Raw genomic sequence first — 26,610 nt, 5'->3', positions numbered from 1 at the left:
CCCCCCCCCAATAAATAATTCAACAACACATACACACAATCCCCCCCCCCCCAACCCAACAACCAAAAAGAAAGGATATCTGTTGTTCCTGGAGGATGCAGGTTCCCCATGCAACAAGAACTGTCATGGGTGTTCATTTCATGGTCTTATAAACATTTAACTATCAATCAATGTCATCCACAAAGCGCTGTTCAGAGGATCAATTTATTTCCAGCTTTTCTCTGCTATTAAATAGCAAATGCAACAGACAAGGGGAGCTTTGATTTTGTATGAGTGGGCTTTTACAATCCAAATGTGCCTTTTGAAGCATGCATTTAAATCAGATAGATATTAGAGGACATTTAGAAGTACATTTGGGAGCACATTTCCATGCGCATATGGAAAGACAAGGTGGAAACCTATAGTGCAGTCTGTACCTCCTGGTCTCATAGAAAAGTTCTTGTCATCTTAGAAGAAATATGTTCTCTCTAGCTCCTTGGGTGCAGGACTCCCCAGTGAGCAGAATAAGGTAGGGTGGGGAAGAAGGACAGTGCATTTTTCTGAATTTGCTTTTTTAGTATAAGTCTCTGGCTTTTGTGACCTCTGAAATTGCATGAGGGATAGCACGGAATAGCAGAGGTGCTATTCCTAAAGAAACATTGTCCTAAAGAAGCAGTGGAGTCACTTTCAAAAGAGAATCCAGCTGTCCGACCTGACAGACACTCTATCCAAAGAATAGACAGCCATTTTGTCGAGAGCGTGGAAATGAATGGTACAATTTGTTACTTCCTCTCTCTCCCTTGTCAATGGAAACTAGTGACCAGGTAACCTTGGTTACTTCAACTTTGGAGTGCTTAGCAGTGAGGGTGCAGGGTGATGCTGTAGATTGTTATGAACCACTGAACAAAGGATAGCAACCTAATAAAATTTGCCTGCAGATTCACAATACCTAAGCATCAGACCCACCAGCCTTTGCTATTTACCTCAAATGACATCCTACTACTTAAAAATCCTTCATAAAATAGCTGGGACTCATAATTTCCATGGGCAAACCTGTTTCATGGTGACCAGTTCTCTGGCTCTTGACCAGTCTTACAGGCACTCCTATCCTCTGTGGAGGCATTTAACAGGCATCTAAAAACTTCAGCATCTGTTCTAAACTAATTGTCTGGGTACCTTCTGCGGTCAGTGAAAGACAAGGGCACCTCTAGAGGGCAAATGCACCTACAGGTGGCTGTGCTGGCGGGGATACAGGAGGTGACTCTCACTACTGACTACCGGTACGTACAGAGAGGGCACAAATGCAGAGGTGCTTGTAGATTGCCAGCGTTGGGTGAGGTGCTGGAAAAGCGATATCCTGGAAACACACCTCACCACCATCCTGCTCCTGCTGAGTGTGAGAAGGTGGAGCAACTGGAGTCTGACACCTTGCTGCTGGAGCCCTTTGCCCGGGGGGGGGGGGCAGTCGGGGGGGGTCGGGGGGATCCTGGCGCGTGGCCGCTCCTCCCACAGCCGGCGAGTGGTGGAGGCTGACGGGAAGGCTGTGTGCGGGGGGAGGGGGAGAGAGGAGGAGGTGGCTTCCTCCTGACGCCATTTCCGAGGGGCTGAGATATATAAATGAGCCGGTTGCTGCAGTGCCCCATCTGGGATCTTCAGCCGGGGCACTGGCGTAGACACGCACGGTGCTGGTCTCCCCCCGGCACCTCGCCTGGAGCCCACACGCCAGGGACAGACTCACCCTCTGCCCCGTCTCCCTCCCTCCATCCCGCCAGCACCATGGGCCGCCCAGGACTGCTCGCCGTCCTGCTCCTGGCCGTGCCGGGTAAGTGGGGCTGGGGTCCGTGTCCCCCCCGCTCCCGGGACCCTCAGCCCCGCTGCCCCCGCCCAGCGCCGTTCCAGCCGCGTCCCCTTCAGCACCGCGGACAAAGACGGCCCCGACCCCTTCAGCACCGCGGACAGCGGCCGCCGCAAGGTCACTGCCCGAGGGCCGCACCGGGCCCTGCCTGTCCCGCGGGCCGGGGCCACCGGGCACTGCCTGGGGACCTTCCCTTCCCTTCCCTTCCCTTCCCTTCCCTTCCCTTCCCTTCCCTTCCCTTCCCTTCCCTTCCCTTCCCTTCCCTTCCCTTCCCTTCCCTTCCCTTCCCTTCCCTTCCCTTCCCTTCCCTTCCCTTCCCTTCCCTTCCCTTCCCTTCCCTTCCCTTCCCTTCCCTTCCCTTCCCTTCCCTTCCCTTCCCTTCCTTCCCTTTCCTTTCCTCGGGGAAGGCTGAGGGGGGCACAGTGCACACATCCAGCTGCTGCACCCAAGGTCCACTTCCACCAGAGCAAGATGCCCCTCTTCTCCACTCCCATTTTTAGCAGGATAGGATTTCTCTGCTTGTCTCCCACTGGAGGTGAATAACAAGCTCTCTTTTTTTGCCCTCCCCTCATTTTACAGCCATCTCCCTTCCCGTGACAAACGACATGAATAAAGGGGACACTAAGGTAAGGATGGGCCTGTAGTGGAAGGGGCAAGTGAAGTTGAAGGATGTGATGTTTAACCTCCACCTAGATGGCTGGCTTTTGCTGCCCCTGCTGAAATGCCCTGTAGGAAGTGCCAGGGATTTGCATGAGATCCCTACAGCAGGATTCATTCACCCCCGCTCCTGCCCTACCAGGATTTATCCTTTGTGCATCCACTTCTGGGCACCTGGGCAGGAGGGAAGTCCCTCAGGATGTACCAGAGGGACCAAACAAGCTTGTCTGGAGAATGGTGAGGCTGGGGATGGAGGTTCTCCCCAGTCCTCCTACTTACAGCTTTTCAAAGCTCCCAACAGGAGGTGACTCAGGGGAGAGTGGGGAGAGATGTGATTCAAGAAAGGGCATCGCTGGATCTGTGTGTGTTTGGGGGTGGGTATACATTTGTGTTTGTATGTCTGTGGTGTGTTACTTAAACATGCATGTTCCTGAAAAATAGACAACTGGCTACTCAGATTGCTAATCTGTCCTCAGCTACTGCTCAGCTTGTCTGGATGTCTACAGGCAGTGTGGGACTTGGCTGACCTCTCCAGCCTTCTTTTATAGGCTTCTGTGCATACATCTGTGTCATATCTCTCTGACATTCACAGCTGCACTTTGCAAGAACGTGCACTCCCAACGGGCTTTGGGCACCTTTGGAGAGGTGTGTTTGCCTGTGTTGATCTGTGACAGACCCCCCCTTCCTGATATTATAATGCCTATAGTCTTTCAGATGAGCTGATCTCATAGCTGTCCAGGTTAAGATTTCTACAGAAATTGATGTTCAGAAAGGAAACACCAGCCTTTTCCTCCCTACTTCTTGAACATCTTTGTTTCCTGAAATCTTCTAGCCACATGATGTTTTTCCCCAGGCAGCAGTAGGGGAGGGCACATTCATGTCACTCTCAGCCCCAGGCTCCATTGCACAGTGTCTCCGCTTGTTGTTACCTACAGGGCAAGTGCCATGAGGTACGCTTCCCTGTGTCCTGTCAGATGTGCCTGGGCCTGGAGAGCTGTTGCTTTGTTAAGACCTTTAGCCTGCTTAGCCCTTGCTGGGGCTGAGCCATGAGCCGTGAGCCACTGGGTGCCTGCTTCAGGCTGTGTGCTGCTAACTGAGAAAGGGGACTCAGGGCAGGCACTTGCCCCTTCAACTAGCCATGCCAGAGTGAGATGCTCACTGGGCATCTGGTGGGACAATCCATTAATTCCACAATCTTCCTTGTGAGATCTATTCTCCAACATGTTCTATGTGTAAAACATGGCACCTTCCAGCAAGCCACATTTAGCTTTTGTGGAAGCTGGTGCAACTCCATGGAAATGCTTCCACCGAGGAAGGATTGTCTCCCAAGCCTGTGCCCTCCCTGGGTACTGCACTGACTCCAGCTGAGAGCAAAATCAGACCACACCTTTCTTTTGATTTTTGCTGCAACTGGAAGGAGCCATTAGGGCTCTTCCGCCTTCACTGCCCTCTGAGACACAGCATTTCAGTGAAGGAAGTCCTGGTCTCACGGGACACAGATCAGGGCAGGGGTATCATTACATGGGTATAGCAATGAGCACTGCAGCTCTTCCTACACACCATGCTGCTCTAGACATGTGCTGTGCCACCAGCATTTGTGGGTGGCTCGGGGCTGTGAAATGGGTAGTCAGCATCTGCAGGCCTTTCCTGGGCAGCTCATCAGACTTCCCTTACACCAACGGCTTTCCATGGGGAGCTGAACACGACCAAAGCATTTACAATACCTCCGGTGTTTGCCCTCTCTTGTGCTTGAAGGACACTGTTTCCCACTTACAAGCGTACATTTCAGAAGGGCCCGAGCACAGCCGAGCTCAAAAGTGGTGAAGTCTGCCCTTGTAAGGACATGATCCTTTGGAGATTTCTGTGTAGGGACAGCATGAGCAGCTCTTAAGGATCTAGTTACATGCTAGAGTTAGAGGGTAGCTATGGCAAAATTCCAGTCCGAGTTTCTGCACTGGATTAATTACATTCATTTGGAAAGGATCTCCTTCATTTCCTGATGCAGGCTGTTATTTCATGACTTTGTCAAGTGTCATTCTGCAAGGCTTGCTCTTACAAAAAGTCAAGGACAGTGTTGTGGAATGACTGCACTCTTCATTTCATTATGTTACAAAGTTCCTCCACAGAGTTGGCTGTGTTTCTGTGGTGACTGATGTGTTTCTTTGTGTTCAAAGACCTTAAATCAGCTTAGAAGTCTTCAAAAAGCTTGTACAGAGTGTTTCATTGGACCAGGTTCTTATTTCTCATGCTGAGAAAGTCCTTACTTCTGAAGCTGCATCGAATACAGCTGCAATAAGTGCCTGCAGAGGTTGGGAAACGTGGGAGGGAAGTATCAGAATCTGGTGTTTGTTCTATTTAATGGTAGAGTGAAGTGACTCAAAGTCATCTAAAATCAATATTAATGGATTGCTTGTGGTATAGCAGAATGATACCAGGGAAATTTCCCTGCTTTCTTTTTGTTAGATCTTTCCTGTAACATTTTTAATCCAGCAGGCAATCCCCTCAAGCTGTGTAAATAGTTAAGAGTTCGGCATTTTATGGCTGTGATCTGCAAAAGCAGAATTCTCTCCTTATACAGGGTGAAAATTTGCCCATTCCAGCTGGTCAATGAATATATCCAATTGCTTGAATGAGCAACATTGTAGATGACTGGGAATTGCTGACTTGTGTTTAATTTCTACTGCAGCTGCAGTGCTTTGCTCTCCTGAGAATGGCACCTTGTGAGGGAGGTCAGGACTCCTAGGGCTGCCTGCAGAAATCATCATGAGAAAGAGGTTCAGTGAGTGAATTTTTTGCCTCCAAGGCTTACTTGTATCCTTTTTTTCAATTTAGCCTCTTTTTTTCCACAGACACTTGTGAGCCCTCCATACTTTCTGGGCTGCTTTATAAATAATCATCCTTTTGAACTAAGCAGCCTGATTCTTGCACTACTAACCAGCACTGGGCTGCAGTGAATGCTGCTTTCTCTCCTGTGTGACCATTTGGGTCTACCATGACCACACAGCAGGGCTCCTGGCGGTGTGTCTCAGTGTGGTGAGGGTGCCTTCACCCCTGCCAGAGGTGCCACCTTGCCTTTGCACCTCTGGCTTTCATTTTCCTACCACACATACAGCACTGGGTGATCCCTGTGGGATGGATCAGTGGTGCTGCATTTGCATGGGTGAAGAGCTAGGCCTGCAATCTCAGTACAAGTGACAAACTAGATAAATAATGCTTCTCATTTTACACCGAAGAAAAGGGCTGCTGGAAAGGGCAGGCCCAGAGTTCATCCTGTCTGGGAAGCTGCCTCAGGCAGTTCCAAATGCTTCAGAGGAAAGTGTAGGAACTTCCTTGCTTTCAGATGACCCGCCTCAGCAGGAGTTCACTCACAGCAAGAGTGAACAGCTCTTCCAGTCTATAATAGATGGCTTGAACATTCAAGCACCAGGTCAAACACTTCTCCAGAGTGTCTTGTCCTTCTCTAGGGCTTGAGATCAGTATTTCTCATCCGTGTTTGAAAGTACAGTTTGCCCCACCTCACCCTCCATGCCTGGCTGCAGTCTAACTATAGTGCCTTCTCAGGGCTTGAATAGCTTGCAAAATTTCAAGGTCACCTATTGAAGAGCTTGACCACTTGTTGCTCTCTACGACCTCCCACTGAGCCCTTCTACGAGATACAGGTTGAGATATATTGACTTAAAAGAGGATGATTTTGAGCTCTCTCTCTATATCCAGATGCCCTTTAATCTGATGTGCCCAGCCTCTGGGATGGGCTGGAGTCGTGAGATCCTCAGCCGAAGTGTGCGTCATGTTGAAGAAGCTCTTTCCATTGCCATGTGTCATTTGCTCACTTCTCAGTTTTGGGAGGTACCTTCTGTCCTGCATTAGGTAAAACAGGAGCTGAACATTCAATTCTGGCTCAACCAGAAAAGCAAGAGGACATGTGCCATCATCTGCTGTTTTAGCTTTGGTAACAAAGAGATTTAGGAAAAAAAGACAATAAAGCAGTGCTTTAGTTTGTATTTTTGTCTCTTTCTAGGTCATGAAGTGCATTGTAGAGGTCATCTCTGATACTTTATCGAAGCCAAACCCCCTGCCGATCAGTGAGGAATGCCTAGAAACACTCAGAGGAGGTACAGGCTCAGATTTAACACTGGGTATTAGCAAGAGCACAGACACAAGCAGGGGCTGGTCCTGCCCTGACACATGCTCTAGCACCTGACAAGGGGTCCCTGATACACTCACCTTCCTTGTGGTCACCCCACCAGGCTGCACCAGGCCCCAGAAGCAGGGACAGAGCTGCTGCTTGGCCCAGGCCATGCATCATGCTGGCACCGCAGCCGGGGGAGGCGCTGGGTGACATGAAGCTGCCTGGTTTTCATGGGACCTTCCTGTCATCTTAACCACACGGTTAAGAGATGTGGCAGCAAATCAGGCCAAGGGAGAGAAAAGAGTAAACGAAGAGGGAGGTGGCATTTGGGGTTGTTTTTCATTTCGTGGGGGTGGGGGAAGTTGTCTTTGACCACCTTCTGTACCAAGTCTCCTCTATTGCAGATGAACGAATCATTTCTATCCTTCGCCACCAAAATTTATTGAAGGAACTTCAGGAAATTGCAGCTCAAGGTATAGTTTCACTACAGTTATTTGGGAAGAGGGGTTTCATCTATTGTAGCCCCTGGCACAGTTTTGTTGTTTGGGGTTTTTTGTATTTTACATTCATTTGACATCACATAAATGTGCCCTAGGAAATCTAGTTCCAGGACTTCCAGTAGAGACTGGGTGAGTGGGGACAGGAATTTTGCTTATAGTAACTCCAGTATGCATCTGATGATTTAAACGACTGTCAATGTAACTTGGTGGCAGTGCAGAGTATAGGCATTTTGGGGTGGGAGAACCCTAAAAGGAAATACTGTAATTTAATTCAACAAATAACCACCAGCTCCCAAGCTAAAATGAAAGACAAGAAAACCTTCACTGTTTGTGCAGCTAGAGTCTAGCACTAAACCCAGGTATGGCAGAAGGGAAGCGTCACTGAGCAGAACTTGCACCTAAAAGACCCCAATGAAAGCCCCCAATGGGGATTTTCCTGTTGGATTCCTTAGGTTGAGCGCAAGTTCCTTTGCTTTGGAGAAGTGTGGGCAGCTCCCCACTTGTCAATGTGGGAGCAGTAGCAGCAGAGAGCTGTACAAAGGGGTGTGCAAGGGCGAAAATGGCTATTCTCAGGTGCCCAGATCCCCAGAGCTGCTGTGCAGGTCCCAGGCAAGGCTACTTCAAAACCGGTGCAGGTCCCTCTGCCCGGGTGGCTGGGTTGAGGTTGCAAGAGGGCTCTCCCCAGGCTGCAGGGAGAGCAGCTCCTGGCCTTCCCTCCTCCTTTTCCTTCGGGTAACCCAGCTGGCAGCCCTCCCTCGCCAGGACATCCCCGTGCCTTGCTCCTGTGTGGCACGGCTGCCAGGGATGGCTGGGAGACAGTGCCTGCCACCAAACTGCTTTCAGAGCAGGGAAGTCACAGACGCAACAGGGGAAATGGAGAGGGAAAATTCAGGAAGTTACGGTTAGGAGAGAGCCCCATGCAGCTCCCAAAGGAATAGTTTGGTCACTGCCCAAATCCCACTGGTGGAGGGACCAGCCAGGCAGTGACCCCAGACAGGCTCTGATGATCCAGAAGAAAGAAACCTGGGCCTCTTCAGTGCACTGGGATGCTGCTGCCCAGGCACACCAGGGTTGTGAGGGCGAGCGCTCAGCTATCAGACAGGCTGTGCCACACAGCATGGAATCCACGTGAAGGGACTTGTTTCACAGAGGTGCATCTTGCTCCGCTCTTTCCTTGGCTTGAGCCCATCACACCATTTTGTCCTGGGTAACATGAGCTCTAATCTACAGATCACAGTGACTGGGGGTGGGAGAGTCGTGTAGCCCAAGGGAAAAGCGAAGGTATTTATTTTGGTCTCCTCTGTGCTGGCTGCAGCTGGTGCTGCTCAGGCTGGAGAGCCCACACCATCCACCTCTGCCCCGTGTAGGGCTCGAGAGGAAAGGGCTGGCAGTGTTGGCTCTTGCCTTTGCCTTAAGGCACAGAAGCAGGGTGTGAGCTGGGTTAGACAGGGCTTGCTTGTCTTGCAGTTCCTGTGGGATGGGGCTGCCTGGGGAACGCTGGTTGCCAGGACAGCTGCGCTCTGACCTCCAGCTCATGCTGCCTTCAGACAACGCTTTCTCCAGGGTGTTGCCTTTGTCGCTGGCTCCATAATCCCGAAGGCTAAGGTCTGGGGTCTCGGGGCTCTGGACCATCCCCGGAGCAGGAATGAATGCTGCTCCTCCCTCCTGGGGAGTGGCGGGACGGCAGAGTCCAGGGAGAGGGGTCCCCACTACCAGGCAGGAGGGCATGGGGGCTCTCAGTGCTCAACACAACAGAGGTTCTGGGCAGCATCTGGAAGAAGGCAATTTTTGTCCTTCAATACTCTGATGCTTAAGTCATTTGTTGGCCTCAATGTGCTGCAGTTCAGCATCTCTTATTCCCTAGCTCTCCATCAATATTAGTTTTCCTAGCAACCCTGCTTCTCTGTTTGTTTAGAGACCTTTTTCTTTCCTGCAGATGATGTTTCTGATGGTGGCTTTGTTACTGCAGTTGATTCACGTATCTTCCAGTCTCACTTCTCCTCTCAGCTCCCCTTTGGCAGATTTGTCCACTGTAAAAAATATGCATATAATTATAAAGGGCACAGAACTATTTTCCTACCTCTACTTTCTGAAACACAGGAGAGGCTGTTGCCTTTCCCTGCTTTTTGTCACTTCACACAGGTGCCAGTGAAAGAACTCAGCAGCAGAAGAAGAACAGTGGCTTCGAAGATGAACTTTCCGAAGTCCTTGAAAGTCAGAACGACAACATCAAGCAGAGAGGTCAGTGTCAGCCTCCCCCCCCCCCCAGGAAATCCAGGTCAGGCTGTAAACAAGGATGTTCTTTCTAACAGCCTTGATATGTCCATCTGCTTCTCATTTAGGCATCTTCTTTGATGCTGCTGCTGACACACACAGCAACCCAGTGTTTGCTATGTTCTTATTTACCAGCTTAAACAACATGTAATTTCTGAGCTAAAGTAACAGGTGATGGTCAAGTTACCAAACTCATACTGATCTTTTCCACCCTGCTGCCAACACCATCACTCACTTCTAATGCTTAAAATGAGTCACAGCCAGGGAAATCCCATTCTGAAAGACTCAGTGACATAGGCAAGAGCGGTCTGGGTCTGCTCCTGCCACCCTTGTTTCCAGGCACCCGAGATATTAGGTTATGGGTCTCTGAAGGGAAAATTGATCTTGGAATACACACAGCGCACACACCCACACAAAACACCTGCATCTTGGAAAGACCACGTTCAGCTGGGATTTCCCCTGGTCACTATGTTTCTATGGCCTGGATAGAGACAGGCAGTGTAGTGGAAAGGAGGGTTCAGCCCCTTCCCTTTTCCACATCAGGAAGAGATGACGCCAATGTGGGGTGAGATGATTTCTTGTCCAGCAGCAGCATCCCTGCAGAGGGTCTCGAGCAAGCTCTGGGGCCTGTGGCTGAGCCACAGCAGCGCAGTGATGCCATGACATTAGCCCAAAGCTGCCCGAAGTGATGAGGAGTGATACCCCTGGGGGCTGTTCCTGCAGCCAGCACGGCCAAAAGCCAGCGGAGAGAACGGGTGGCACTGGGTCTCCTTCCCGCCAGGGCAGATCTGAACCTCTTGCTCCAGCAGTGTGGAGACTGCATGAGGATGAAGCGTGGCACGTTGGGCTGTCCAGGCCCGCAGGCAGCCCAGTGACACCAGCGCGGTGTCACTGCTGGTAACCAGCCCTGCGTGACCAGCTCTCTACATCCCCTCACGCCAGCAGGCTCCTCAGCCCTGCTTGGGGCTGCGTTCGCCTTTCCATACCCATCTGGCTATTCCCACTGCTCTTTAGCCCCCCATCTTTTCTTTTGCAAAGTGATTTCTATGGCTAATTATGTTAAAAGAGGCCAGTCTCTGACATGAGTAGGAGCAAATACCCAGCCCACAGTAAGCTCCTGCTGAGCAGCTGCTTTGCAGAAGCAGAGCCGGCCCCCCTCCCTCCAGCTCGCCTGCAAACAGCGCTGGCTCCCTCTTCAACCTGGTGGGAGAAATAAGGATGCGATGTTAGCACAGCACTCAGAGCAGGGAGAGCTGGGCAAGTGCTGTATTACACTCCTAAATAATTTCATTTTACGTGCGATCTGGTTTCATGTGGGACAAGTTTGTTGCTGGCATCTCAGGAGATGGTGATGAGGACCGTGCCGCAGCAAAGCACTTTGGCATATGTTTAACTTCAGCCGTGTGAGTCTCTCCAGGAGAGCAGGCACCAGTGAGAGTACTGGCTTGCTTGAACGCAAGCATACGTTGAAGAGACTTGCGAAAGGATCCATGGGCTGGTTAAACAGATTGCTGAGCGGGGCTGAAGCTCCCTAAGAAACGCATGGGCTTCGCTGTTTGAAATGAGCTCTCAGGAGAGGTGTTGCTTCTTGCTCATCCCTCTGCAGATGCGGCAGGGGAGCGCCCTGAAGAGGAGCAGCCCACGGTGTCCCTGGGTGAGCTGGCAGTACAGAAGACTCGGCAAAATGAAGATTCAAGAGAGAAGGGAAAGAACAGCCTGGAGGAGAGGGAGCCCAGGCCACGGGATGCCGACCCTGGTGAGAAGGAGAATCAGGAGGAAGCAGAGAGCAACGAGATCGGGGACACAGAGGACGCCCAGCGAGACGAAGCTTTGGACAACCACATCAGCAAAGACTTCAGCGAGGATGAGCAGCAGCGAGGGGATGAAGAGGAGCAGCCCAGAGGCCCCACAGACAGCCTGGAGCTCGAGGACGAGGGAGAGCAGCCATTCAGGCAGGGTCAGGAGCAGAGCAAGGAGACGGCAGGGGAACGTGTAGAGCGGGAGGATGACGGAGGAGATGATGCTGCAGAGGAGGACCCTACTGAAACAGAGAGGTCACTTGATTTGGCTGAGGAGGACGAGGAGGCTGAGGAGATGCAGGGAGATGACAGTACGTATCCCAGACGACTGCACTGATACCTGCCCAGGGTGAGCTAAGAGCACTGAGACAGACAGATAAGACGCTTTAAAGCCTAAAAGTTCAGGCAGGTGCTCACTGGGTTTACAGAAATACCCCTGCCGACAGCCACCCACACACCCCCTGCAAACACCCGACCACGTGGGCCCACGCACAGCCGGTAATACAGGCCCAGCAGCTGCCTCGCTGCCTGCTGCTCAGTTTTCATAGCAATGGGGACAACTAATTTCTTTTGCTTGAACTTCCTACTGGTTTTTGACTGCTGCCTCCAAGCCCTGTTACTGACATGGTGACGTGAGAGTGGGTGTTTCCAGAATCCTGGGAAAATGGGCCTAAGTCAGGAAACGGGGCCTCGCATCACCCCTGAAGGCTCGGTTCAAAGGTGGAGCGTAACCAGGTTAACAATTGTGCTCATTGTTCTGTTTAATGCTCTTTCAGATAACGACGATGCTCTGGGATTTGGCAAAGATGGGCGGAGCTCTGAGGAGGAGGAGGAGGAGGAGGAGGAAGAGCAGCCCCGAGCACTAAGAGGAGGAAGGCATCGCCTGGAGGATGAGGAGGCGCAGGGGGAGGAGGACACCTTCCAGCCCAGGGATGCCAAAAGCGAGGAGACTGAGGAGTCCTCCAGGGAGTGGGAAGACTCCAAGAGGTGGAACAAAATGGATGAGCTGGCCAAGCAGCTGACATCAAAGAAGCGCATGGAGGAAAATGATAGTGGGGAAGACCCAGACAGGTCCATGAAAATGGCATTTAGGTCCCGCAAGTATGACTTCAGTAGTCCAGAGGAAGACGTGAGAAGGTCATGGAAGCATCATTCGAAGAAGGACAGCAGCGAAGGAGGCTTCCCACTTGCTCCCATGCCCGAAGAAAAGAAGGATGAGGAAGGCAGCGCTAACAGGAGAACGGAGGTTGGTGTACATAGGCTTAAGAATAAATCCCACCCGGTTATTACTTGGGAATCCAGACTATGCTTGGAGATGTGGATGGTACCTTGGCGTTACGCAGCCAGCATCAGTTCTCTGTGACATTAAGGAGATGCTCGGTGACGTTTTAGTCATTCAGCCCTAGGTATTATTGAGATTTGCACCTGGCTGTGCCTTTGGTTTTTAATCCTTGTTTTAGTGACAAGTGCAAAAACATGCTCTGCCCCAGAGAGTCTTAAAAATCCGACAGGACTTTTGTGCTGGCCTGTGCTGGACATGGTGACCAGAGCTGTATCTGGAGCCTGGGTGTGGGTCTTGTGTCCCAAAGCCCCTCCAAGTCAAAGAGAATGCTTTCCCTGGCTCAGGGATGGAGTGAATAGTGTCAGACCTCCTACAGAGGTAAACCAGGGGCACAGCCGTGGTGAGAGCTGGGGCATTGGAGTGGAAATAGTTGACAGATCTGGGAATACATCTGAGCCAGGCTTCCAAAGTCAGAGACCTCCTTCCCTGGTACCTCGCGTGATGTTATGTGGTAGCTCAGCACCTCCCTGGCAGCGGGAGTGGCGGTTTCACCTTTGTGCTGAGGCCCAGCTCCAGGCACGGATGTTTATTTGGGATAGTGCAGGGGGCTGGACAGCGGGGCTGGGCATGGGCTCTGCGGGTGTTTGCTCTGGAACAAGCCACGATCAGGTGCCTGGAAACAGACTGGGGCAGCAAGTGACTGAAGACAGTTTGCTGCAGCTCTCTTGCCTCCAAAACACCCATCTTGCCTTAGTTACGCACCACAACATTGCCCAAAGGTTGCCCATCAGGTCCCCTGCCAAGAGGGCATCTCCAGTTGTGTTGGTTCAAAGCAAAGCCAAACGTCTCAGCTCCAAGCAGGGATGCAGGGGTGCCTGCCAAGGAGGTGGGCACCTGCCCCATCTGCCTCCTCACCACCCAGGTCTCTCCCCCAAGAAGGCTGCTCCCCACCTGCCCCTGCAGCGGCTCTGGGGTGCACCTTGTCTGCAAGGTGGTGAGCTCAGTCTGCGAATGGGGACTGGGAAGGAGGTTGCTGAGGCTGCAAAACTGCTATGTTTGTAGTTGCAACAAGACTTTCTGGTTTGTTTTTTTTTTAAACTAGATCAGGGCCTCTGGGAGTCAGTGAGGAGGTGTCAGACCAGGCACCCAGCAGTGAGGGAAGGGAAGGCACAGGCTCCGGCTCTGCCAGAGCAGCTGCCATCCTGTCCCCTCTCCTCACTTTCAGGCCATGTGGCCGCGTGGCTTGGCCAGTGAGGCCAGCGTGGGCACAGCTGGGGGCTGAGAGTGCTGTGCCCTGCAATTGCCAGGGCTCAGCCTGCAGGGCCAGGCAGGAGCGAGCCAGGGCGCACGGGCACAGCGCAAGGCAGTGGTTGGGGTCTGACCCCTCCTCTCTTCGGGTGCTGTGGAGGATCTCAGCACAACGCTGTTTTCTCACTTTCTGGGGGTTTCAGTTGCAGCCAAAGCTCTCCTCCGGCAAGACGAGCCTCAGCCAGCTGCTCCCTGACTCGCTTCAAACAAAACCCACTGGAAGAGGCACTAGGGCTCAGTCTGGCTCCCCTGGGCGCTGGCGGGCACACTGAGCCGCCGGCACAGTGCTGTAGCCAGAGCCTTCCCCAGGGCTGAGCCAAGGGCGCTGCGGAGGGGCAGGGTGACTTTTTCCCTGTTCAGGAAAATAGCTCAGGGAAGAGAAAAATGACTTTTTTTTACACAATTTCTTTCACACCAGCCACATGCAGTGCAGGCCAGTGGCTCAGCATCTGCCCGCGCTTGGCAGCTGCTGCAGGCAGCAGCAAGGCTCTGCTCCCTCCGCACAGGAGAGGGGCCGTCACCTCGGCTCTGCTGACAGGAAAAGGCACTTTTAGCACACACAGCCCCAAGTTTGCTCCTGCAGAGCCTGCTGCTGCGCTGGGCGAGCGCGTGATCTGCGGCGAGCCCCAGGTGACGGCAGCTGTGAGGGACAGCCCCCAGGGCTAGGGCTGGCAGCGAGACAGGGCCAGTTGCGTATAACCGGAGTTCAGGCAAAGCCACGCAGTTCTGAATTTGAGTACCTGCACTAAATAAAATAGCTTCAGGTAATGTTATAGATACACAAGAGCCATTATAGAAAGGCCACCAAGCGATGGGCAGCTTGAGCCTTTAAACTGATGGCTTCTTCAGTCACTATTTTCCCAAACGGAAAAGCCTCTTCTGGTACTAGAGGCACATGCGGACACCCAGCACAGTGTGGGGAGAGGGGACACCGCCGTCCCCTCCACGAGCGGGGCACATGCTGCACTTGCTGCAGGTGGCAGGCACCTGTGCCCGTCCTGGTTTGACACCACTGCCTCAACACAGGCGCCCAGTGCTGTTTGGCAGTGCCCGCCCTGGCCCTGGTTCCCTGGCAGCCGTCTCCCTCTAGCCCCACGCTTTGGAGGCAGAGATGCATCAGGGGCTGCCCTGCCCAGCAGCGGGGCTGGGGAAGGACGGTGGCTGCATGTCTTGTCCCCATCACCAGCTGCAGTGATTTAATATTAGGACAGGACTAATTAGTGTTGCGCACAGACATCTGTCCAGAGGGGCAAAAGCAGGAGTGGGCTGAGGTGAGGGGGCAAAACACATCTGTGCTCGTGCCACCACTGGCAGCTAGCCCCGGGCAAGGCTTTCCGTTGCTCTAGGGGGCGAGGGCTGCCCACCTGCGGCCACTGACGCGTGTACTGGGCTGTCGTTGCAGGACCAGGAGCTGGAGAGCCTGGCCGCCATTGAGGCTGAGCTGGAGCGTGTCGCCCACAAGCTGCACGAGCTGAGGCGAGGCTGAGGGCCCCAGCCCTCCCCGCGCAGGTGAAAGCCACCGCTGCCGCCCTCCTCCCTCCCCACCGCGTTTTCATTTCCTGATTTAAAAGCAGTTAAGCCGGAACAGAAGCATCGTGCCTAGGAAACCGACCTCGCTAGCGCCCAGGCCTGCCTCCCTCGCCATAGTGTTGTGCCCATCGCCGCTTCTTCACCTCACGCTCCCCTGTCCACACGGATGCCCACCCGCCCGGCCGGGCGCCGGTGGGTGCAAAGCGCAACCTACACATGTATTTTCTGTCCGGGTGGGGGTTTTTCCCTCTTTTTTTTAAAAGACAAGACAGCTTTCTAGAAAGTTCTCCTTCCACCGGTAGTTTCACTGGGTAAAAAACTGCAATAACTTGTTATCTTTTGATTAAAAGCTGAGAACTCTGACTGTAATATATTCTATATAAAAAATTTATCTAAGGAAAAATAAAACTGCAGTGGGTTCCTTCCTTTGTTTTGGCAGCTTCAGTCTTGGTCGTCAGCACGCTGCAGGTCCTGGTGGGGAGGAGGGGGAATGGAAGCCTCCCCTCACCACAGACACACTGTGATGGCGTCTCCCTCCTTACCCAGGCTCCAACGCTGCTGCCCCCTGAGGCCCAGCGTCGAGGACACCTCCCTCAGGTCCCGAGCACTGTGGGGCTCTCCCTGCCCGCCCGGGGCTGGTGGTGCCATACAGCCCAGCCCCGGCACCGGGTGTCCCGGGTGCTTCAGTGAGACGTGGGTCACATCCGTAGTTCATCGATGAACACAGGGTTGACCAGAGAGAAAACAGTTTAGAAGTTTAAACACTGGGGCAATACTTGACCAAGTCAAGCTATTTGGACAACGCACGAGTAGGTTAAAAGAAAACAACGTAACCAATAGGCTAGTCATGAGGAAAACTACTGGTCCCTGTTCCCCCAGAGGCGAAGGCTGGTCCTGAGGGGACGCCCCTCCTGTGCATTGGCTCGCAGGAGCCGTGGTGGCCTGCTGCCACAGCGCTAACAGGCAGAACCTTCCCCATCCTTTGGGCTCCAGGCCACACGCCAGCTGGAGGACCGGGTGGTGCCTGGGCTGGAGAAGCTTGCCCCAGAAGTCTCTGAAGACCAATCATAAGATTTTAGACTCTCTGTGTGTATTGGCAGGAGAAGAAAAGAGCATCCCACTGCCAGGGCTGTATCCCACCCCCCGTTCAAAGCTCAGTTGTCTCCCATCACCTGCAGCCCACAGAACAGCTGAGATGCTCAGGGAATGGCTGCCAGGCTTTGAACTCGACATATTCCTTCATTCTGCTAAAAACATCAGCTCTGTTGGCCCATAGAGTGAATTGCACTGGAGATGGGCGTGCGGGGTCCCCTTGGTGCAGGAGGCGCTGGGTGTCCAGAGCTGTCCTCCACCCACCAAGCGAGCTTCCCCAGGAGGGCTGGAGGAGCTGCTGAGTGGCCAGTGCCCCTCACCCCCAGCCCTGGGCAGCCACACGGGGCAGGAGGCGGCGACAAGGCCGAGGCACAGCCCGAAAGCTGCCCTGACACAGGGCGCAAGCCGGGACAAGGCACAGGGCGAGAGCCTGGCTGGGGAAAGCGCACCGGAGCGAGGTGCGAGTCCCCCAACCCCATCCTGAGGCGATCGCGCTCATTAACCTCAGGGAAACGTGCGTAGGAACAGAAGTGAAACCAAAGCTGTTCCACAGAAACAGTACTAAAATGTCAGTTATTAGGGAGTTAATCCAGCTGTAAAAGTCACATTTTACATACTGGCCTTCATTTGAATTTTAATTTGAATATTGTATTTAGTTTCTCCTTTTTTTTTGTGGCAGAGTCTCTGCCGGTAGCATCACCATACAACCCCTTGCAAACTGAGGTCTATGTGTCACAATAAATTCACAGAAACTCTCAGTGACCCACTCTACCCCACCCCTGCCAAAACAAAAAAACCCAAACCAACAAACCAACCCCAAACCCAAGAAACCAAACAACCCACCACAGAAACGCAGCCATCTCCAAAGGACTTAGACAAGTTTTTCCACAAAGGATGGCAGCAGCAGACAGAACTTGTCTATTGCTGCTGCAAAATCAACAAGCGGAAAAATAACGTTACTTGATGGAGCTACTGTAAATACTGTCTTAATTGTGTATTCAAGTAATCACTAACATTTGGGACCCAAGGACTTTCTTCAAAGGGAAAGACGGCGTTCAAGGCCTGAGCACTGGGCCTGGGAGGACGCCTCAGCAGCTGGCAAATGCTGGCCCTCGGGTGGCTGTACCTCTGCTCAGCCATGTCTCTCAACTCACCACTGCAGGGCCGGGCCTTGGGGCCGACGCCAAGCGCTGATCCCCAGGCAGCGTTTACATAAGCGCCCTTGCTGAGAGCGCGTGTTGCTTAGCAAAATTTAATGCTGCTGGGTGAGAGATCAATCTCTCCTGCACTAGCCAAAATAGGATCCTGAATAAAAATCCTGCTAGGTTTTGAGAAATCAAGAATTCCCTGTCCAGGATGATGAAGGAATAATCAGCCCAGAGGCCTACGCTAGGAATAAATGCTTAAGTACAGCAGTAGCCTAAATCCCAGTGATGTTTAGCTGTGTTATATAGTAAGATAAAAATAGCCGACTTCCCAGTAGTGTTAGAAGAGAAATCAAATCAAATTTTGCTGGTACAAGAAGGTCCAAAGTAACTGCAAACAACTGCACTGGGGAAGGATGCGAAACCAAATTCTCATGAAAATGGGCTTCCCCCAATGAGCTGCTCACCTTGCTGCCCTATCCGCTCATAAAGAGAAAGCAAAGTAGAACTTGTTATAAGGCATTTATTTTCATTACGTGTTGGAAAGGGACAATTCCGTCTTCAAAACAATTACAGAGATAATGCCACAATACCTATTGCATATTGCTTTACTGCTGAAACCAACTGTCCAAAACAGGTGCTTGGCAAATGAAAAGAAAATGAATATATTACCATTGAAATCAATGCTGTTAGACGAAACCACCATCTTCATTGTCAGATCGGATCAGTCATGCAATTGAAGACGCCAAATAGCAAGTATTTTTGGTTTTTACAGTAAGCCATGATCTGTTAAGGGTTTATATAATTCTATACAAATTTAAGTACAAAACGGGAATTATGTTTCAGAAATCATAGTGAAACGGGCTGAAGCGAATCACAAGACACACTTGTTAACACTGTACAGCTGGATTTGAACACAGATACCGATGAACTTGCGAAACATAGCACACACACAAAATGGTCCCCAAGATTCAGCCATGCTTAGTTGGGGAGCAATGCTGGAGAGTGAAGGAGAATATCCAACACTATTCACACCCGGAGGGCCAGTTTTCTCAAAATTGTTGGGATCCCAAGGAATTGTTGTTACTCTGTTTTAAGAACGACTGCATTTTAGTATGTGGTTCTCACAAGGGTATACACAAGCTGCATCAAATACTGAATCAGAAATAAATAATAAAAGATACATCTAATACATCTTTTATTTTTAATATTTTTTTTACAGCACTGACTTTACAAGAGGATAAACAACTCATTTTTAGGGGCTGCTAACATCTGAAACAAAGAAGTCACTATTTTATACTCAACATATACTCAACCTTTTAATAACTTTATATATGTATATATGACTTTTCACACAAAAAATGTTAAAATAATTTATATCTAAAAACTACTGTGTAAAGAATGAAGGAGGAAATAAAATATGGGTTTCCTTAAAAAGGATGGAAGAGGAAGACCTGATTTTCATGAACTCCTTTCGCCATTTCAACTATTTCTGGAGTTTCAAGAGATTTCCAGGCCATCAACAAAAACTTCCCAACGCATTGGGAGCCCTCTGCAAACTCATGGCACACTGGGCAAGGTCACTTGCTAATGAGCTCATGTGGCCCACAGGCATCTGCTAGCATCAGCCCCAGTGGATTCAGGGTAAGAAAGGTGGAGAGAAAAAAAACATTTCCCCAGACTGCTATTAAAAACACAGAGTAAAATTCTGTACCACTGTATCATGATGTCCACTGGCCAGGATTTTACTCCCAAGCCCTACCTCTCCTCACCCTTCTTCTGCATCACAGATACAGGACGTTTTCTTACAGTGGGTTTTTTATTTCCACAGGAAAACTGCCCCAGCAGCAGGGGTGGACCAGACCCCAACAGCCACCTGCACGCACACAGCGAGAACGATTCCCTTTGCTTGCTACAGATGCTACTGTGCTTGTGTTGCTGAGGAATCTCTCTAACATCTCCATTTATAACTGGATCCTCTCAAACTTCAACATCTTTAATAATTTTTGTGGCCACGTAAACATGGCAGAATCCATGGAGGATCTGAAACCCATCCTGTGTTGATGGCCTGGATCCATACAGAGTGAACAGGGAAAGAAAAGGTAGTGAAGATGTGGAAAGTACTTTTCTGGAGGTTACATTCCTCTGAAATAGATATTAAAGCAATATTACAAATAAAATCAGCAATGTGATCTGCAACAGCGTGTCCGTTTATCTATGAAAGCAAGAGGAGATTATATTAAAGGAAATATTTTAATCTACACAAAGCATTTTCACATACTCCTAATTACAAAACACACAGTTGCAACACTATAAAGTAATTGTATACTGAATACAGAAATCAATACATCTCTTACTAAAAAGGAGAGAGGAAAAGAAAATTAGCAGGGTAATGCAAGTGAACTCCTGCAAGTGTGCACATGGGGAGACTGCTACAAACCCAAAATAAACTCTATTCACTAAAAAAACCAAAATCCAAGATTTTCTGCACAGCTGTGGAAGGCAAGGCTGCAAGCTTGTGTGAAAAAGCCTGACTCACTTGTCACTGCTGCCACGCAAAGACTTTGGGAAACCAGTGTTAGTCCAAGAACTGATTAGCCTGGAATTTTTTTATCGGATGGAAACATCAGAAGCATTTTTCCTTTGTTTTGCTCTTTTTTGCCAGCCAATTCAAACACCTTTAGCCCCATTTATTCTGTTTCCTTTGGACTGCCTCTGTTATCTGCGCACTACTCCACCTGGTCGTTCCCTGGCTGGATACAGCCCACAGCTAATCTGGAGAACTTGAGGCTTTATCTTGAGCAATCCTCGTTACCTCGTGAAGCCTCAGGGTCGGGTTCTTAATTTGTACTCATCTACAATGAAAACAAATTAAACTGGTGGTTTTCCATCCAAGCAACCTGCTGCGGACCTCCTCTGCACAAACATTCCCACCTTGAGGATGGAGATCTTTAAACAGCTTTATCATTCCAACAGTCTGAATAGTATTAATAAAAATAGCGCATCCTATCTACCAATCAGCCCGGTCAATTGGCTCCTACAGCACAAAGGTTGAATAACCAGACCTGTGGTTAACCAAAGGCAAAACAGCATCGGCCCAGTGGTAGTTCTGCGTTACACAAACCACAAGTGTCAGCACCGATGCTCTTAATTAGACTGCATTTCTGCAGTTGGTTTTCACGTAACGATCAGGATGTTCTGGTACAGTCATTACAAACCCAAGCATAACGCAGCAAAGTCAGCGAGGCGGGGAGGAGGATGGTGACGGCTTTACATCACCGGCAGTAGTAATACCACTCAAGTTCTCTTCAACAGGGAAAAACCTTCACTACTGAAGCTGATTACATAATTACAGTAGAAACCAGAGTCCCATCTCCTCCATCATGCTGACACAAAACCTGGAGAAATTCCAGTCAAGCTAATGGTGTTCTTGTGGATTTCTAACAGTGAAGCAGAACAGAAATAGATCCCTAAGAAGCTAACTGGTGACCATGTAGTTTTAATATAATTGCTCCCATCAACACAGCAGTAATAGCTATGCCTCTGAAAACACAGCAAAACCTTTTCTAACCCACAATAACAGAATTCAAACAGACATTATGGAAAATCTCGCTCAGATTGTCCGCAATTTTAAGAGCAAGGGCATTCTGGTACGGTCTAATATTACTAGACTCCTCCACTTTTACAAAAAAAGACAAGACTACAGAATATTAACTAACTTACTGTGAAGCTTATCTTAAATCAAAACTATCCTGAACTTACCAAACGAGGCAGCATTTCAGAAAAGCACTTTAGCACAAGCTTAATAACATACGCATGCTCGAATGTTTTGCAATAATGTAATTGTATGCCTGGATACTTGGTAATTTACAGTTTTGGCTTTTAAAAGTTGGTCTCCCAATTTGCCCCCGTGATTTAGCAACATTCTAGTATACGAGCTGTAACAATAATTTCTGCAAGGAAATATAGTAATACAGCAATTCCATGGTAATTTATGTGAAAACTCTATTGTAATGCCACATCACAACAGGTACCTGCATATCTGCACCTGGTAAATTAAAGTGATACTGATACATTTGATAAATAAAAAATAAATTACAGACTATGGGAAAAACGTCACTGATCACACCAATGACCTAAACTTGTTTTCTAGTTACTGCCAAGGTCTGGAGTAATATTTAAATATAGTATTTCTGCAAGCCTTCAGAGAATTACAAAATAAACTTCTAACAATCATTTGTAAACAAGTTTAAAATGCACAATTATATTTCAGTAGTTTATTTTGGAGAAATAAAGCAGTGCAAAATAGGCCAACCAAAATTCAGAAGGCAGCCAGGAAAATAAAATTCTTACTCGATGTTTTAACTAGGAAACAGCATACAGACATTTCCATTGGATCCAACACTCAGATTCATGTAAACATACTTACTTTGAAAGGTCTTGAGTTACTAACCCAGTTTTAACATCATTGCTTCTCCCCCACCACCCAATTAAAAAAGCAAAAACCAAAAAAACCCAAAAAACCCCAAAACACCCCAAGCCATTGTAATAAAGAGAGCAAAAGGCAAGACTACAAACACTCCACCAGCTGGTTACAAGAAAGTACCATACAAAAATATGCACTGGCAAGTTCCTTCCTGAGGGTATCTTTTGTTACACATGTAACATAAAAACACTTTTTATTTTAAACAAACAAAAACAAACCCCAAACTGTAGATGTCAATTTTATTTCAGTCATGGCTTTATGAAAGGTTTGGTCTACCATGAATACTTTTATAAACCCTTACCTATGTACATCTGACTCACTCACACCACGATCACACGAGACCTGCGAGCTGCAGACAATGTGGGATCCACCAGCCTCAAAGCATACAAGGGTTGTGAAGCATGCCCAGCTCAGAACTGATCTGCAATAATCGAGGAACTTGGCTGCATTTATGTGCACCCTGCAATTTGACAGATACCACACTCATAAGGTCCTTCCAGTCCCTACAGAAATATCTTAAAGTTAGTAACCCCTCTAGAGGTGGAAGAATCTTCTCTTGTGTATATCATCTTCGAAAATCCGATCCTGACTACAGGAAATTCCCAAGAATGGCATTTTGGGAACAAACCTGATGTCTCCTAAGGAAAAACCATTGTTTACACAAAAGAATTGCTACACAACACTCTTCAAAACTTTTTCCCCTCCAGGACTGGTACCATCAGGTAGGGTGGTGACATCTTTTACACAGTTTACTCCTCTCTCCATGGTCTACCTGGGCTTTAAGCTCTAGATCCTTTCCTTTTGAGTAGATATCTAACATGTGATACTAACAAAACTGATATTAAATGCTGCAGTGATGGATGCTTTACGAATACCTGCTACAGAAAGACAGAAATTCCCATATCTGCAAGCTAGGAGCTTAATTAAGGAAATTTTCTTACCACCACCCCTCTTAAATGTATTTTAGGGCTTATATGGGGAAGGGAAGGCCACTCTGTCTACCAAAATAGTGTCTCCATTATCAGCACTGACAGACTTGGATATTTCCAGTTTAGTGTTCAGAATTGGCATAAGTTGCAGGAATTCTCAACAGCAGAAGATGCTGCCATGCTAGAAGATGCAATAGAGGGTGAACACTGTAGGTTTCCTGCGTATCTCAAGAGGTAAAAATTGGCTGTGCTATAGTTTACAAATAGTATAAAGCACTATTGTAAATTACCACATGGCCTCATCTGGCAGCTTGCAACAAAATAATGTGGTCTCTAAGCTAGAGCTGTCGTGTACTTCTACCTCATACAAAGGTACACAATTCTGCTTATATTTAATTTGCAAAAGAAAAAAAAATGCACAGCAGCATGATCTGTGGAAGGCAGCAACTGTGTTACCCCTTAGGATCTGCAGATCAGGTGTACTGCTCCAAGGAAAATGCGCAGCTCTGATTGCCAGCCTTTTGGCAGAGCTGTCCCAGAGTCCTCACAAGTGCAATGGAGGGAGAGTTAAATTCTCTGCTAAGAGATGAGCTGCTTCCATTTACTCTTCTAGGATTTCACCACTAGCAGACAATTGAAAGGATGACATTTAATCTACTAAATCACTCAACCTAACTATCGGCACACTGTCTGGATCAGACATGTGTCGCTGCTGGCAAGCGTGGTTAGAAACTGCTTTTGACTGAAGCAATGAGGCCCGGGGGAAGAACTGCAAAGCTGGAACCGGGGTGGTCACCTCGGTTCTGCACCCTGAACAACCAGTCTGCTCTGACCCACTCAAAGTGCCGCGGCTACAGCAAGCTACCTGTCAACGTCTTGACTGGTCAACATTTCGAGATTTGGTTCAGTGATACTGAAGTTGTCTTAGCTTTCTTTTGCAATGGCCTACCTGGAAAAAGGGAACAGGGAATATTTTAGGCAAAAATCTCTAGCACTGTTACATTCATACATTCCATTTCAACATTATTATCTTCTTGATACCATGAGGTCCGATTTTAAAATGCTGGTCACCAGTGATTACAAAGAACAATAGATATGAAAGAGCAACCCTCCCACAATGAAAGGACTAGTGTTAAAACCCACGTGTGTGTAAACTCACTACAGATTTGCAACTGGAATCTGATGAAATGGATCTGAATCACTTTCTCGCCCCCCCCTTTTAGTCCATTTCATCAGCAAATCAGGTTAAATCAAACAAAAGGGTTTTTTATTTTGCTTTTTTGTGGTGTATTTTATGTTGTTTTTTTTTTCATTTTTCGCAATTGTATTGTTAGAGCCCGATCTGGTTCTGGGACCACAATTTGTATCCCTGTGGCTTTTTCTCAGTCCATGGCATTGGCAAGTTATTGAGAAGAAGCTTTTGTTGCCAACGTAGCGACGCAGTGCTGCTGGAAGCTGGGGGACACTGCGGAGTTGCAGCCTAGTCTCTGGTGTTGCAGTTTTACTGAGCTGTTGGTCTCGCTTTCCACAATCCAGGAGGAGTCTTTTCCCATGACGCTGAGACAGCCTGTGCTAGCGCAGCATATCCGCTCGTCCATGATCCCGCTGGTCTGCTCTGCCAGGAGCTTGCTGCGGTTTAGCTGGGTCACCTCAGGTGCTTGACCCTGCAGGACAGCAGCTATGTGATTCAAGAGATCTGTGAAAAATTCAGAAACACCCTCGTAACCTGAAAAGAGGAAAAATGAAGAAGAGAAAAAAAGGCAATTAAGTAATTTTCGTAAGTTCGTTGAAAGGCTTCTTCTACCAGTTTATTTCTCGGGCTGTCCTTGCCCTCCAAGTGATAATTAAAAAGCTTCTTTTCCATGACGTCATTTTGAGTGACTGCACAAGCAGGTTAGCATAAAAAGGAACAGAGACACTTGCTACAAAAATACTTTTGTTCAACGAGAATACCTTTCAGATTTTCTGTTTCTTTTTCCTCCCAAGTATATATGTGCATATATAACTTTAGGTATATTCTTATAATTCGTTGCCAAGTCCAGGTTTTTCCATAAGTTACAAACTCTGTGTTATAACAATCTTTTCCATCCTGTTTCCAGGTTTACTATGGAAAGTAGCTCTAATGCAGTTTCCTTGAGGGTCTGGACTCTCTCTAGAATTTGCCCAGCAATACCCTCAGGGAAACCTCAGAGGACAGCGGCCTGGCTTTATACCCTACAGAAAAGGCAGTTTCCCACTGTGTAAGAAGCAATGTGGTGCATGTCTAATCTAACCTAACCTGGCACTTAAAACATGTTCCCTGCTGTGAGCAATGACTGAAAAAAACACTCGAGGGACAGTAAACATATACCAATGATACAGTATTTGGTAGAAACATCAATCTTTTATTTCAGCACTGAAACCACCTTTCTGCATGTTCTCTTAAGTGATTCCAGACAATTTACAATGCAGAGTTTAAAAACAAGTTTCCTGGTTGAAAGAGTTACTCAAATACCAGGAGACAAGACATTTTTGGTAACACAAAGGGTGGCAGTAGGTGTACAGAGCTTCTGGCTCTATTTTAAACACTCCGGTACAGGCACAGTTTTATCATTGCATTTATTTTAAAATTGATCCAGACATGCAATATATCGGTACAATGTCTTGAAATGCATCTTAACTGCTACTGCATTACCTAAAATTGTTATCAATTTGATTTAGTATTTAGAGGAGACATATGACATTCAGTGTATTTAATGGGCTAGGCTGATTGTTTTAAAATGTCTATAAAAGTACTCTGAGGGTGACCTGGTATTAATACAGGAGACTGAAGCAATAAATAACAGTTTAAAGTCCCATGTGAATCGCACACATTCACACAGCAGCACATGAGCAGAACCAGAGACCACAAAGTAAATGCACATTTTAAAACACTTTTAGTGATGTGATTACAGGGCAGAAGAGTCCCTCAGATCCATAAATAATTCAATTTTAATCTCCATTCTCCTGTAAAGATCAACCTCCTTAGGCAATAAAAACCCAACTTCCTGAAAAACATATGGTAAGAGGGTAATTTCACCTTAAGATAAATGTGGTGATTTTATGGTGTATTTATAACCCATACGTTAACCAATTAACTCTTATTTAGGCTGCTACATTGCTTTGGATTTTATTGCACTTGGGTCGCAATTCTCCTAGATACTTAACAGGTCACACAAAACACTATCCATGTGAGACAACAGCTCCCAGTTTTCCTTTCTCAAAGGATTCACCAAACAGATCGGCCATTTCAAAACGTCAAGTTTCCCAGTGCCCCACACAATAATCCATTGGTCGGCAGGGGGCAACTTACGGCCGGTCACAGGAGCCAGAACAAGATCTCCACCTCTTTGACAGAGATGCTTGTTACGCTTTCTTGCTTATGTAAAAGCCATGGGATTAGCCTTCAAATCTACTCAGAGTGCTTCAAACACCCTGGGAATAAGCCATCTCCATAGTAACAGCTTTAATATTCAGAGAGGAGATCCATTGTACCCTAGAGTGTTTCGTGTCTGCTCACCGAAAACAAACCAGCTTTGTTTGAGGGCACCTGGCAAACTCACAAAGAAGTTGCTTTAAATATTTAATGGGAATAAGATGGCCAGTTATTCAGTCCTGAAATCAGCA

At 48.5% G+C, this 26,610-nt stretch overlaps 3 protein-coding genes across 22 annotated transcripts in view; 1 reads left to right on the top strand and 2 right to left on the bottom strand.

The window, feature by feature from the left end:
* Positions 1–26,610, bottom strand: part of NDUFB1 (NADH:ubiquinone oxidoreductase subunit B1) — a 449,978-nt gene that overhangs the window by 376,348 nt on the left and 47,020 nt on the right. The gene's annotated exons all lie outside the window — the stretch shown is intronic.
* On the top strand, positions 1,631–15,742 carry CHGA (chromogranin A). The gene is made up of 8 exons (XM_075151229.1): positions 1,631–1,801; positions 2,414–2,460; positions 6,510–6,603; positions 7,025–7,093; positions 9,263–9,361; positions 11,001–11,504; positions 11,970–12,439; positions 15,186–15,742. The coding sequence occupies exons 1-8, from the start codon at positions 1,756–1,758 to the stop codon at positions 15,267–15,269; spliced, it is 1,413 nt and encodes a 470-aa protein (XP_075007330.1). The 5' UTR covers positions 1,631–1,755; the 3' UTR covers positions 15,270–15,742.
* The window catches only part of ITPK1 (inositol-tetrakisphosphate 1-kinase), a 163,631-nt gene continuing 155,080 nt past the window's right edge, over positions 18,060–26,610 (bottom strand). For 19 of the 20 annotated variants that reach the window (XM_075151217.1, XM_075151219.1, XM_075151211.1 and 16 more), the window contains one exon: positions 18,060–24,691. In XM_075151217.1, coding sequence (XP_075007318.1) covers positions 24,369–24,691 — 323 coding nt within the window. In that variant the 3' untranslated portion in view covers positions 18,060–24,368. The remainder of the gene's footprint in view (positions 24,692–26,610) is intronic. The other variant, XR_012673825.1, reaches the window with a different exon arrangement.

Source organism: Calonectris borealis, chromosome 5 (assembly GCF_964195595.1).
Source record: "Calonectris borealis chromosome 5, bCalBor7.hap1.2, whole genome shotgun sequence".
Classification (NCBI taxonomy): Eukaryota; Metazoa; Chordata; class Aves; order Procellariiformes; family Procellariidae; genus Calonectris; species Calonectris borealis.
This window is presented reverse-complemented; position numbering and strand designations above follow the sequence as displayed.

Coding starts and splice junctions, on each gene's coding strand:
- CHGA (XM_075151229.1), top strand. CDS start 1,756: ATGGGCCGCCCAGGACTGCTCGCCGTCCTGCTCCTGGCCGTGCCGG. Junction 1,802..2,413: donor CCTGCTCCTGGCCGTGCCGG/GTAAGTGGGGCT, acceptor CTCATTTTACAG/CCATCTCCCTTCCCGTGACA. Junction 6,604..7,024: donor CCTAGAAACACTCAGAGGAG/GTACAGGCTCAG, acceptor CCTCTATTGCAG/ATGAACGAATCATTTCTATC.